This window comes from Cebidichthys violaceus, unplaced genomic scaffold (assembly GCF_023349555.1).
Source record: "Cebidichthys violaceus isolate CVI_PGR_0920_01 unplaced genomic scaffold, fCebVio1.0.p SCAF_14, whole genome shotgun sequence".
Classification (NCBI taxonomy): Eukaryota; Metazoa; Chordata; class Actinopteri; order Perciformes; family Stichaeidae; genus Cebidichthys; species Cebidichthys violaceus.
Window position 1 is genome coordinate 9,277,939 of NW_027176307.1, and position 12,555 is coordinate 9,290,493.

A 12,555-nucleotide genomic window follows, 5' to 3' on the forward strand; every position below is an offset into this window, starting at 1 on the left:
GCAAAGCGGGTATAGGATTTTTTTTCCACCACAATGGAGGACGTCAACGCATCATTGCATTGTAAGTGCACTACTTACAATGCTCCTGATGCTGATGGGTAATCCTCATCCCCTGTGTCAAAACCATTATAACCAAAATGATGGGAAGTAAAGGACAACACTCAATCCAAGTTGTCCCGCTACTGCAAAGGAGCACACCAAGGAGGAGTAGATAGCAAGGGGAGACACTGTTGTATGAAGACATGGAGGATGCACAATCAAAGATGGACTCCAGGATCATCATAGGTTACATCTACCTTGACCTATTGCCTGACTGAGAACCCTTCAGCAGGTCTCCCTCACCTGAAGAGCCACTGTCCTATCAGAATGTAATACAGCAGTTAAAAGCAATGGACATCAAGACACAGCAGCAAAACGAAGACGAGAACCAGATTATGATTCCAAGAGCACCAACCCTGACAGAAAGATCCACGTCTAACTAAATAAACAACATGTCTCATGGCAGAACAACATATTTTAGAGACCTGGAAGCTAGGTTCTCGGCAGATCTCCTACTACAACATCAGATAAAGAAATAGAAGTGATCATCCACAACTGATAGACCACTGGCCCACTTTATAATCCCACCTACCACAGCCTCACAGATGTTTGAGGCGCAGTGACCCAGACTTCAGAGTATGGTGATATTGTAACAGAACCCAAGTGATAACTGAGGAAATAACAAATTGTACATAACAACGGTAACAGGCTCTACCACTCACCAACATGCAACACTAGTGTTGGGTGGCAAAGCTACAATTTACAATTCAGCAGAGGGGTCGACTTATGGAATGTACCCTTCACTACTGTACCGACGAATGACCCTTACCACCACACAGGGAGTGTGACGAGACACTCAGTGAAACTTGAAAGCCACATCAGAGTGGATATTGCACATGAAGGACATATCCCTGGTCATCTGGTCATCACAGTCACCAGCAGACTGTAAAGGTTGACACTGGCCATCAAGCCCTCATGTCCAGCAACATTCAGGAACTGTTGTGAAGACATAGTGTCCCCATAGGAGTGGCTGTCAGAAATATTTCAAGAAGGACAATTGGAAATTTATCCATAGTACACGAAACAAAAGAGGTCCCGGATTAGTGACTAATCCTTTAGTCCTCCTTTTCTGATTTAGACAGTCTACCAGGAGGCCAAATAGTATTCAAGGCCCTGGACATCATTAGACAAGAACAGATTTCCATTAGTAAATGCTGCCCCAGCATCCAAGTTAAAGAGTATAGCCTCAGGTGTCAAAATGATGAGAGTAGGGAGTTGCAGCAGGGCTGTCATGGTCCTAACAGAGTATATCTACTAGTGACCACTACATATGAGATAAAAAAGTTGTGTAGTCCCACTACATGGTACTTTCATTCTGTACTCAACTCACCCATTCCCCATAGTTACATAGAAAAATTGAGTAAAATCCCTTCAACGTGTGCAGCAAGATGTTGGAGATGTTCTATCAGTCTGTTGTGGCCAGTGCACTACACTTTGCTGTAGTCTGCTGGGGAAGCAGCATTGGAGCCGGTGACACCAACAGACTTAATAAACTGATTAAGAAGGCCGGCTCCATCATCATCGGCTGCAAACTGGACAGTCTGGAACAGGTGGTGGAGAGGAGGACACTGAAGAAACTATTATCCATATTGGATAACCAGGACCACCCTCTCCACCACCTACTGCAGGGACAGCGGAGCACTTTCTCCAACAGACTGATCCAGCTCCGCTGTCATAAGGACAGGTACAGGAGAACATTCCTGCCTACTGCTATAAGACTCTACAACAAATCACCTCGGGCCAAATCATTCATTGTTGGTTAAACCTCTGCACTACTGTTTATTTAGTTGATTTAATATTATTCTGTTATTCTATTCATTGTGTATATAGTGTGCATTTTTTATATAATATCTTTACTCTGTTATTATAATTGTATACCGTATTTTCCGCACTATAAGGCGCACTTAAAAGCCTTTAATTTTCTCAAAAAACGACAGTGCGCCTTGTAATCCGGAGCGCCTTATATATGGATCAATTGGTTAATTGGTTGATCCATACTGGTTGTACACGGCGCTCTGTCAAAATGTTTCAGTACGACTGGTAAACTACAAAGCCGCACCGCTTGCAGCATTACGGCTACCGTAGTCAGGAGCTTTCACGAAGGCAGGAATAAGCACTGAACTGCCAGGCAATAGCAGCGACACTGACTCGGATAATGACGAGAGGGAGCCGGGCATGTTGGATGCCGTACTCGCCCAACTGTTCAATTCGGACACTGAAGAAGAAGAATTCGAGGGATTCGTGGACGGGGAATGAACTGAAAAAGTGAGCTTTACGTGTTATATACGTACCGTAACTGAACAATGTTGAGTTATGCACTAACTTTTGATTTAGCGGTATCAGATTGTGTTTCTTTTACGTGTTTACAACTGAACAAGGCTGGGAGATATTGTGAATATGCACATTAACGTTTGAACAATGTTGAGTTATTGTGAATGCACTAACTACGTTTTATACGTAAGTTGAACAATTTTGAGAGTTACTATATTGTGAATGCACTAACGTTTGATTTAGTGGTATCAGACTGTTTCTTTTACGTGTTTACTGAATCAGGGAAAAGTTCCCCTCTACGTTTAAGTTACCGTATTGTGAATGAAATCAAAAATCAATAAAGTTTGACTGAATGATTTATCTGACTGTTTTGTTGACATTCCCTTTAGCACAGCTCCATCTAGTGGATGCATAACGCAACCCCAGTCAAAAGTTTGACTGTAGTAGCTTCTATTCTATGCGCCTTATAATCCGGTGCGCCCTATATATAAAAACAGTTCTAAAATAGGCCATTCATTGAAGGTGCGCCTTATAATCCGGTGCGCCTTATAGTGCGGAAAATACGGTATATTGTGTATTGAAATGTGCATTTTTTTTCTGTATCCTATTGCTGCTTGCAACTAAATAATTTCCCCTCGCGGGATCAATAAAGTATCTATCTATCTATCTATCTATCTATCTATCTATCTATCTATCTATCTAAAATGTACCAGACTGAGTATGGGAGATTGACTGTCACTTAGGATAATTAGCAGGCATAAGCGAATCTGTATGAATTATGACACACGTAAAGAAGTAGAAGCCCCTTGCCCCAGTTAGAAATAATACCTGGGTACTCAAACTATTCAGCAACCAAAAGCACTGCAATGGGCAGGAGAAGCCACCCTCAAGGAATAACCATAAGGTAGTTCAAACTACTCCAAAAACCCTCATATACTCATGTAATGACACGTATAGGTCATATAGCTAGCCACCTACTATGTAACAGTAATAACAATATGTAATCTGCTTGCATTACTCTTAGGTGTATAGGGCCTAAAAAACAGCATATTCAGCATTAAACAGTTGGTCACCTTAAGTGACATATTAGGGTTAATATGTAATCATCTAAAATGTTATATGTAGCCTATAGTTAAGTTGTGTGTTAACCTGAGATTGTAATAGTTGATCAGTAGAATATAGCTAAGAATGACAAACCGCTGAAGACAACAACAAACTCATGCATCCAGCCACAAGGTGCCAGTAACCATTTGCATGAGTGGTTCTCTACTGTGGGCAAAACCTATGGACCAGAAGACCAGCGGGAGGTTTTAGCATTTTCCAGAGTGAGTAACAACAGTCACTCTAGGGGGGAAATGTGGTAGAAAAATGTATTCTTGTATTCGACTGAATGTGACCATGTGTATTTGTATCCTTAATCTGATCTATTCAATTCAGATGTATTAACCAATCACCAATACAAAGTATATATGCACTTATGAGTTGTAACCCTTAAATCAAAGGAGAAGAAAAGTTCACTCCCTACAAAGACAAAAGCTTGATTGTGTTCACAGAGTTTGCATGAGTAACAGGATGTTGGAGCCATGGTGGGAAAGGCTGCAGTCAGGACCACCGCTGCTCAGAGAGCAACCTGGATACCAAAACACAATGAATTTCACGTATGGGAGCTAAATATGTCATGGGTGTTTTTCTAATTGTGAACTATTGATAAGTGGATGTTAATTTGAACAATATGGCAGACCTGACTTTGCATTAACAAAATAAATGTTTTTTTTTCCTTTTAGTCAAGGACAGTACTGGAAACGAGAGGACACAATATCATGAATGTAGACACATGCATTTCACATAATAACTGTATAAGAACTTTGAATCAAGTAAACCAAAATGACAGAAGCGACCATCTTTACCTGTAGAGATGTTGACACCATAGATTTGCACGTCGTTGATGCTGACAGGGTAAATGTTTCTCAGAATGGACCGCAGTCGATTTATTTGTATCACATCTGAGATGTTCAACTCAACGGAAATTACGTATTCATAAAGAAGTGATGGATCTGCAAATAAAAAGAAGAAAATAAAAGAACAATTAGTTGCATTAGTTTGATCATGTGGAGAGAAAAGAAAAGCGTTACAAAGAAATCAAATAGATCAAAGGTAAACAAGATTCTGTGTTTTGTGCATTTTCTTTTCTGATTGAAACAGCAGCGTCTTCTCAGCTTTACCTGTTGTTGGTGACGTTGTTGTCTGAGGACACGTCGTAAAGTCTGTAGAGAGAAACAAACGATATGTCACTTCTTAATGGCATGAATTGATTTACAAATTAAATTAAAGAAAAGTAAAAATGGTTTTAAAAACATTAGAATTTTTTTATTTTGGGCATTAAATCTGGAATCAGAATGTGATCATAGTACTCACTTTGATTTCTTATTGACTGACAGTACTGTCCATCTATGGGAAAAGCTTTAAAACCTATTAAGCCCTAAGCCTATTTGTAGGCCTCTCCTCGATTATTGCATACCCATAGTAAAGAGAGTGTTTTTCGTCTAAATATAAGGTGTATTTTAATAGTTTTGATATTTTAGAAAGCTGACACTTGTGAGATTTGTTCAGATTTATAAATATCAATATATATGTTACTGGTTAAGAGAACATTAAGATGGAACACAGCACAAATTGAAATTCTTTATCTCCGATCATAAATTAATCCAATTTTGATAAGATGTATTTTTTTTAATGTTGTAGTTGAAAGCTCAAACCTCTCCCAGATCATAGCCCAATAGGTTGAGAGTCTCTCTGCACAAATAGTTCTTTGATAAAGTGAAGCATTCAAGAGCTAGAGAGGTTTGAGTGCAGAGGTCAACCAAAATGTAATTTGGTTCCAACTGTTCCATTGTAATTTTATAGAGTATATAATTATATATTTCACTTCTTTTATGACTAATAGTGTTCAATCTATCATATGCAGCAGTTTGGCATCATTTAGAGAGCCTGGATCCTCTCTGAGCCTGTTTATATCTGTCATCCATGGGATTTTCTCATCTGGCTTCCAGTCCAGGTCTCCTAGCTCAGCCTATGGTTGGTCGATTTCAGTCAATGGACCCTCCTTAGAAGCGTCTGAGTCCTGGCTATTGAAGCTATTTTGATTGACAGAAGCGTCAGCCAGTGGGGAGTAAAACCGCGGCGTGTCACCTGAAACGTGCGCAAAAGCTCGCCTAAAATAAATCCCCTCCCCCAACGGCGCCTTTGTTAGACAGACCCTTGTTTCTACACAGGGACATTTCAGAGACGCACCGGAAATACGTAGAAATATTGTTGATGGAATTAAGTGGAGATTTACAGCAGAACAACGAAAAGGTAAGGAGCTTTGGATGATTTTGAAGGATATTACGCATTGTGTTTCTGGTGTTTGTTTGCTCACAGCCTTGTGAGGGTTTACCGGAGAGCCAATCGATGGTAGTTATGGAATCTGTGTCGAATGCTCGTGCTTTTTGCTATCTCGGTTGCCTATGCTAACCGTTAGCTTTGTTATGCTAACTCGGAGAAGAGCGAGTTATGGCTAGAAATACGTGATTTTGTGATAAATCTTTTATTTGCGTACAATAGTTGTGTAGAATGGTGTTTGGAGTTTGTAAAAATGTCTTAGATTGTTTGTTTTAAGCAGATTTAAAAAAAATTTAACATGCATTAATGGACTTTTTTTGACGGTAAATGCTACAGCGGACCCGAATTTGGGTCCGTCGGGCTTAACATTAATGCACCCACATGTGCTGGTTGTATTACTATTACATTTCCCATAGGTGGCACACTTGTCACAAGGCCAAAGGTAGTCATCCTCACATTGGCACTGGATCTCAGTGAGGTTTTGGCTGTAAACTAAAATAAAAAAAAACAACACTGTATTTTCTCTTATGAAAAGGTAAAACAGTTTAAGATAGACATAAGCTAGAATCTCCGTGTTCTTACCTGTAGTGAAAATAGCCTCTGAGATGATTAATTGGTTGCTGATTTGGACGGGGAAAGATATACTGTTTAGGGTGTTCCTCAGTTGATCTACGTCCGTGGTGTTCACCTCAATGAAGATCTGGTATTCATAAAAAACTGGAAGTACAGTTGGAAAAGAGACTGTAATTAGAAGTTAATTTCTTTGTGATTATTTTTGTTCCAAATCAAGGTCATGTGATGACACCCGAGCTAAGACTGTGAGATGCAGCTGAAAGTTCTGAACGATCTTAACTCTTTAATTATTTTTTTTCTTTAACAGCCGCGCTGATATTTTTGTTACGATTTCTCCATGTGCGCAGTCTTACACTAGACCTATATATAAGATGAGGTCAACTTCAGCAAAAAGAAAATGTTAAATGTATTGTAAATGTATTGTAATGTAAATTGTATTACAATACTTAAAGATGCATTTATTTCCATATAGAACGAAAACATCAAGATGCAGCTGAAATGAAGCATAAAGTAACCTATAAAATCACCTGTCTGTGGCTGGCAGTACTGCCCATTGGTAGGAATACTGTTGATGCACTGGCACGTGTCCCCAATGATCTCGTCACAGGCTCCGTATGTGATACAGTTGTCAAATGACCAAACATACTGTTCCTCACACCAGCACTGGAAGTTGGTATCGTTTGGGAAACACACTAAACAAAACAACACACACACACATACACACACACACACACACACACACACACACACACACACACACACACACACACAGGTGAGTAAAAGTGTTAAATTATATGCAGTTTCATACATTTCACTCTTGGTTGAACACTACGAGGAACATGAGACACACCTTTTTGATCAATCATTCATAGGCCATCTATGTTTGTTCTCTGCGGACTGCAGGATTTGATATTGTTAAACTTTAACTTGTGCGTGTGTGCACAGGCCTTGATAGTTCTTTGTTGTTTTTGTTGTTGTTGTTGACTTATACCCTGTTTCCAGCTAAATTTACGCATATATGCAAGTTTTTTTTAAATGTGGGGAAAACCTGCCAAAATAGGAGATACGACTCCTTTTCCACCTAAAGAATGCACCAGAAAACAGGTTTAGTAAACTGTAGAATGCAACATCGGTACAATACGATACCCTTCCAGCTAAACTGTATTCTCAATTATGTTTCTCACAGATTTCGGTCGCAGTTTCAAACAAAGTAAATTGAAACAAAAACAAAACAAAAAGTTTCAGGCAATCAAATTTTGGCATAAAATAAATAATAATCTTTCTTTTACGTCATTTATTGTTGACTTTTCAAATCACGCGGTGTTGGTGTTTTATTTTTCACAGTTCAGAAATATTTGACCAGTGCTAAAGTAAACTCCATGCCTCTCGCTGCTTGTGATAAGGGGAAAGTCCCAGTTTGTAACAAGGAAGGAGCGTATTATATTAAATAAAACCTTTAAAAACAAGTGAAGAGTTTAATGGTGATTGGGGGGGAAGGTCAAGAGAGCAGGTGCATGACTTCAGCTCCTTTATCACATCTTCCACATATCTGGAGTTAATAGGTGAGACATTACATTGTGCATTAATGCAGAGGATAACCAGGAGCCTTCCTGTAACAAACTGTAATATGATCTCTAATATGACAAATGTCTTCATGAAAGAAAAGAGCAACATACACAGAAATCCATCTGGAATGGATTGAATGGAATTAATCACTTTGTCAACTGTTGTGAAAAGGTACACTGCACACTTTACTGTGCCTTGATTCACAAAAATTAGCCTCCATTGGTGTTTCCGATCAGAGGAAGCTCCATTCTCACCTGTGGTGATGACAATGTGTGTGACGTTGACAGTGGGACCCAAGGCCAGGTTGAAGGCACTGCTCTCCAGGAGGCTCCTAAGGTAGTCCACCGTCTCAATGTCGGTAACATTCAGCTCCACGTCCACTGCGTACTCAACCTGAGTTAGCAGCGCTGTATGAAAAAGAATCGGTTTGTACAATGAGCTTTATTCATCAGTGCAACCCTCAAAAGCAAATATCCATTTGGCATTTATTAAATCTACAGACAGGGACACTCAAATTTCACTGGCATATACATTCAGTTAATAAGACAGGAACCTAGCAGTAATTCCTAGTTCAATGGGGTGGGAAGCCAGAGAGGGATCATGTCTTTCTCCCTAAAGTAGTGACGGTGGTTGGGCTAGTGTAATACAAACAATTTCAATTCATTAATTCATTTTTACTGTTTTTGACATGGTGGGAGTGTTTACATAGTGTTTTTAAACCTGCAAAAAAATGTTAACCATAAAGGGGCATCAGAAACCAGCCATAGACGGATTATTAAAACACTAGCTCCATATCAGCTTTGCCATATTAACTTAATGAAAGGTGATACGAGCATAACATTTGTCACTTGTCATGACACAGCCATTTGAAGGGTGTTTGTGTGCCACTAATGAATTTTAAGTCCAATATTCACTCTCCTTTTAGCTTTGTTTTCCTCTCCATTAACTCAGGCTCATTAGCTGCTACATTTTCCACCTGCTCACCAGCTAATCGCAAACTCTGTCCGTCTTATGTTTGGTGTTGGACAAGTAGTATACACTGTGAGTTTATTAGCTATGTGTTGTATGTATGTTTTGGCTAAAAACAGCTGCCTGCTGCATCTGGAAACAATGCCGAAGAGAGCGGTGAGACTGAACAGTAAGGTAGCGGGGACAGATACCAAAACCAAGAGCTGAAAGACAAGAAGTTCTTTAGAGTAGAGAGGAAGTGCAGAGTCTGGTGATTAGAATTCTCTGTTGATTCATTTCTATGAACGACGCCTTTCATATACAAGTCTTCATGTGATTGATAATTAATATAAAATATGGACTACAATGTGGATATATCGATCCATTCTAATTATCTTTTACAAGAATAGCTTGGTTTCTCCCAATAAATCATAATTTATAGCCTATTTTTGTTTGGTAACACTGTTTTTAGAAATCTCCTTAGTGTGCATGAATAAATCACCATGTAGACTAAGTTGCACTATACAAATGTCCTGGACCTTCTGAGTAGCATCTTCACGATAGCCTCAGAAAAGCTAAATAACGACAACATCAGGCTGCTGTTTCAAAATAAAAGAATATGAGATAACAATAAGAACTCAGCGCAATCATGAGAGTGCAAGATATGTTTTTAATTCATGATTGATTCTTTAAAGTCAGCTGGGGGAGGCGGGCAGAAACAGCTGGTTGCGTTTGTCTGTGGATTGCTACAATGGGGGTAAAATGGAGTGAAAGCTGAAAGTTCAATTTACAGCCATGAAAAAGCAAACACGCTAAGAAACCATGTCTGTCCATCTGTCGATCTCTGCTCCGTTTCAATACTACGGACAGCTGTGTCTTAGCCAATCATTTTTTCTGTTAAGATATTGTTGTATCCATACATAAAGCTTAAATGGGGGGGGGGGGGATCAATGAGTGGTTGGCAACTACTGGACAGATCACATTCGACTGTGCAAATTCTTAGTCAGGGACACCCCTAATTACAACTTGATTACCTGATATTGACTGGCAGGACTGGCCATCGGCTGGAATGCCGTCAATGCATTTACAGATGCCACTGGATATTTCATCACAGGCTCCGTACGTGACACAAATGCTGTCCGGCCAAGCAAAATGTTCCTCACATCTACACTGGATGCTGGTTGCATTTGAGGAGCACACTGTCAAAAGAGTAGATTTTGTGTTTATATACTATTAAGCTTGATAGCATGTTTGTCTTCGACTCGTTGAAAGAAGGCCGAGGCTTGATGCTCAAGCTACTCACCTGTTGTGATGCTAATGTCAGAGATCTCTGTGCTGTTATCAAGTGCTTTGGGAAAACTGGTAGCATTCAAGACGGACCGAATCTGCTGGATTGTTTCTACATTAGAGGCATTCACTACAACCTCAATAATGTAATTCCATTGGTCTGTAGTTACTGCAAAGATTGAAATGAGATTAGAAAAAAAACAACACTGGGAAATATTGACAGCCATGCATGCATGATATACATGGTATCAAAGTGATAGATGGATATTTTTGGGAAATTCGTGTATTCATTTTCTTGTGTTAGATGAGAAGATTGACAGCACTTTCATGTCGGTACATTGAAGAGTTACAACCAAGAGACAATTAGCCTAGCTAAGCATAAAGACCGCTCACAAAATAAAGCTGACTATATACTATAGCTGTATAGTGTTTGTTTAGTCAATAAAACCAAGGTGATAAAAATAAAAAAGCTGTCGTAATGAAGGATGGTTGGGCTGGGCAACGTTGTCACAACAGCAAGAAAAAGAGACTTCAGGTCAGCTGTTTTTTCCCTGACTAGAAACATTCATGTCAAAAGCGATCCAATCTCCATGTGTGGACAAACATTAGAGTTGTATTCATGAATCTTCTCATCTAACTACGAGTTATAAAGCAAATAAGTGTATTTCCCAATATTCATATCATATTCAATCATATTCATTAATGGGACTCACCAGTCCTTTTCTCCCTAATGTGAGATACAAAGTGGTCTTCTTCATAGTGCACCTGAGAAAACAGAACACACGTTCAGAGAGTTGCTTTGTGTTATTTATTAAAACCTCTGAACCCATATTTTTTGTTCAGCAGTGGACCTACCATTGAGAAGTGACTTGAGAAGTTCCCCGTTTCCAAAATAATAATTGTCTGTAGAAGGGCAATGATGACCAAGTCATTCTTAGGTATTGCCATTCCTTTCAAGAAAGGTTGGAAGGGACAGAAAAAAGAACAATAAGTTACATAGTGATTTACTATCAGCTTTAGCATACTGGCTGCACAGCCTATTGTTTGTATTGTTAAACAGCCCAAGAGCTAAGGATTAATTACGCAAGGGTTTAAAGGGGGGATAGGGAGCATATCTATTGTCTCCGCTAACTGGTTCCCCGTGACAATATTTGTGTAGTTATTTTGTTGCTGCAATACCTGCGTGGGCAGGTACTTAAAACCGTTTGTGGCATCACTTACGGTAATCTCAACCACGGGCAATTAACTGGATGGGCGTTGTCAGCTGTTGCTTTGTTGCATCGGTGACATGAAATGAAATCACAGGGTTGCATTCATAGTGCTGGAGTTACAGCACATCCTGTAAGTCCTGATGGCCTGGTTGTTTCCCATCACCACAAATGGAACCAGGAAAGACAGCTAGACCCCCTGTCCTTTATATAACGTGGGACAAGCTGTGAGGGAGCTGCCGTTGACTCAGCGAGTGTTGGAAACACACGCATTATAAACATACGTAAAATGCTTTATAATCTGCTTATAGCACTGTATTATTGTAGTAATAAAGTGTAGTAGTGTTACTACACTAATAACTCATTAAAAATAATTTTACAATGACTTATAAGGTCAAGTATAAAAAAACTTCATAATTGATGGTGACTCAGGGACATGAGTGTGTGGCTTTTCAACTTTTCATAATTCCACAGTTGTAATAAATAATCATCTTTTTTATGATTCATTATATTCATGTCATAATGCATTATAATGTAATTATAAGTCACTCTAAGTGTTTTTTGTTTGGTTTCCGTCAAGTGAAACAAATATCATCAAATCTAAAATGTCAGTGAGCTTTAGGTAACTTTGTGTTTCTTGGTATTTGGGTGAAACCAGGAAGCATTGACGCCTGAAACTGTTTGTGCTGCCAAGTGTGACAGATATCAGACGTATTTCTTATCTAGAGACAAGCACAAACGTTTACCTCTAAACACAGATTTAATGACATTTCCTCTTCAAGTTGACTTTAACTGCACTGGACAGAAAAGCTTCCACATGTTGGCTGTGGCTCAACAAGATCCAGTGTGGCTAGATATGGCACAACAGTGGAAGATTTATCATTTTTGAGGATGCCAGAATGGTGACCTGTTCACAATTGAAAGTGATTGAGATGTGCAGTTTAGATGAAGATACTTCAAAAAAAAAAGTTCTTTAACTTATCATTATGAAGCAACGATGTTGATTTCACAATGTAATGGCTGTGGAATAATAACACCAATGGCATTTAGATTGGTCACCTTTAATTGGTTGGCTTTCACTATGCAATTCTCTTGTGTGCAACCAAAATATTTAGAGCATATTAGTTATTTGTTATCATCTCCAATGGTGGAACAACCAGAGTAACTGTGGAAAACAAAATTCTGTGTGACTAGCTCCAAAAGTATACATGTCACCAGATGA

At 39.2% G+C, this 12,555-nt stretch overlaps 1 protein-coding gene across 2 annotated transcripts in view; it reads right to left on the minus strand.

Annotated features, from left to right (window-relative positions):
- The window catches only part of LOC137871121 (adhesion G protein-coupled receptor F5-like), a 40,316-nt gene that overhangs the window by 25,868 nt on the left and 1,893 nt on the right, over positions 1 to 12,555 (minus strand). For both annotated transcript variants that reach the window (XM_068708739.1, XM_068708738.1), the window contains exons 2-11: positions 10,981 to 11,075; positions 10,839 to 10,890; positions 10,142 to 10,294; positions 9,873 to 10,037; positions 8,145 to 8,297; positions 6,852 to 7,016; positions 6,334 to 6,468; positions 6,133 to 6,243; positions 4,593 to 4,634; positions 4,278 to 4,424 (exon numbers count right to left, since the gene is read on the minus strand). In XM_068708739.1, the coding sequence (XP_068564840.1) occupies positions 4,278 to 4,424; positions 4,593 to 4,634; positions 6,133 to 6,243; positions 6,334 to 6,468; positions 6,852 to 7,016; positions 8,145 to 8,297; positions 9,873 to 10,037; positions 10,142 to 10,294; positions 10,839 to 10,890; positions 10,981 to 11,073 (1,216 nt within the window). In that variant the 5' untranslated portion in view covers positions 11,074 to 11,075. The remainder of the gene's footprint in view (positions 1 to 4,277; positions 4,425 to 4,592; positions 4,635 to 6,132; positions 6,244 to 6,333; positions 6,469 to 6,851; positions 7,017 to 8,144; positions 8,298 to 9,872; positions 10,038 to 10,141; positions 10,295 to 10,838; positions 10,891 to 10,980; positions 11,076 to 12,555) is intronic.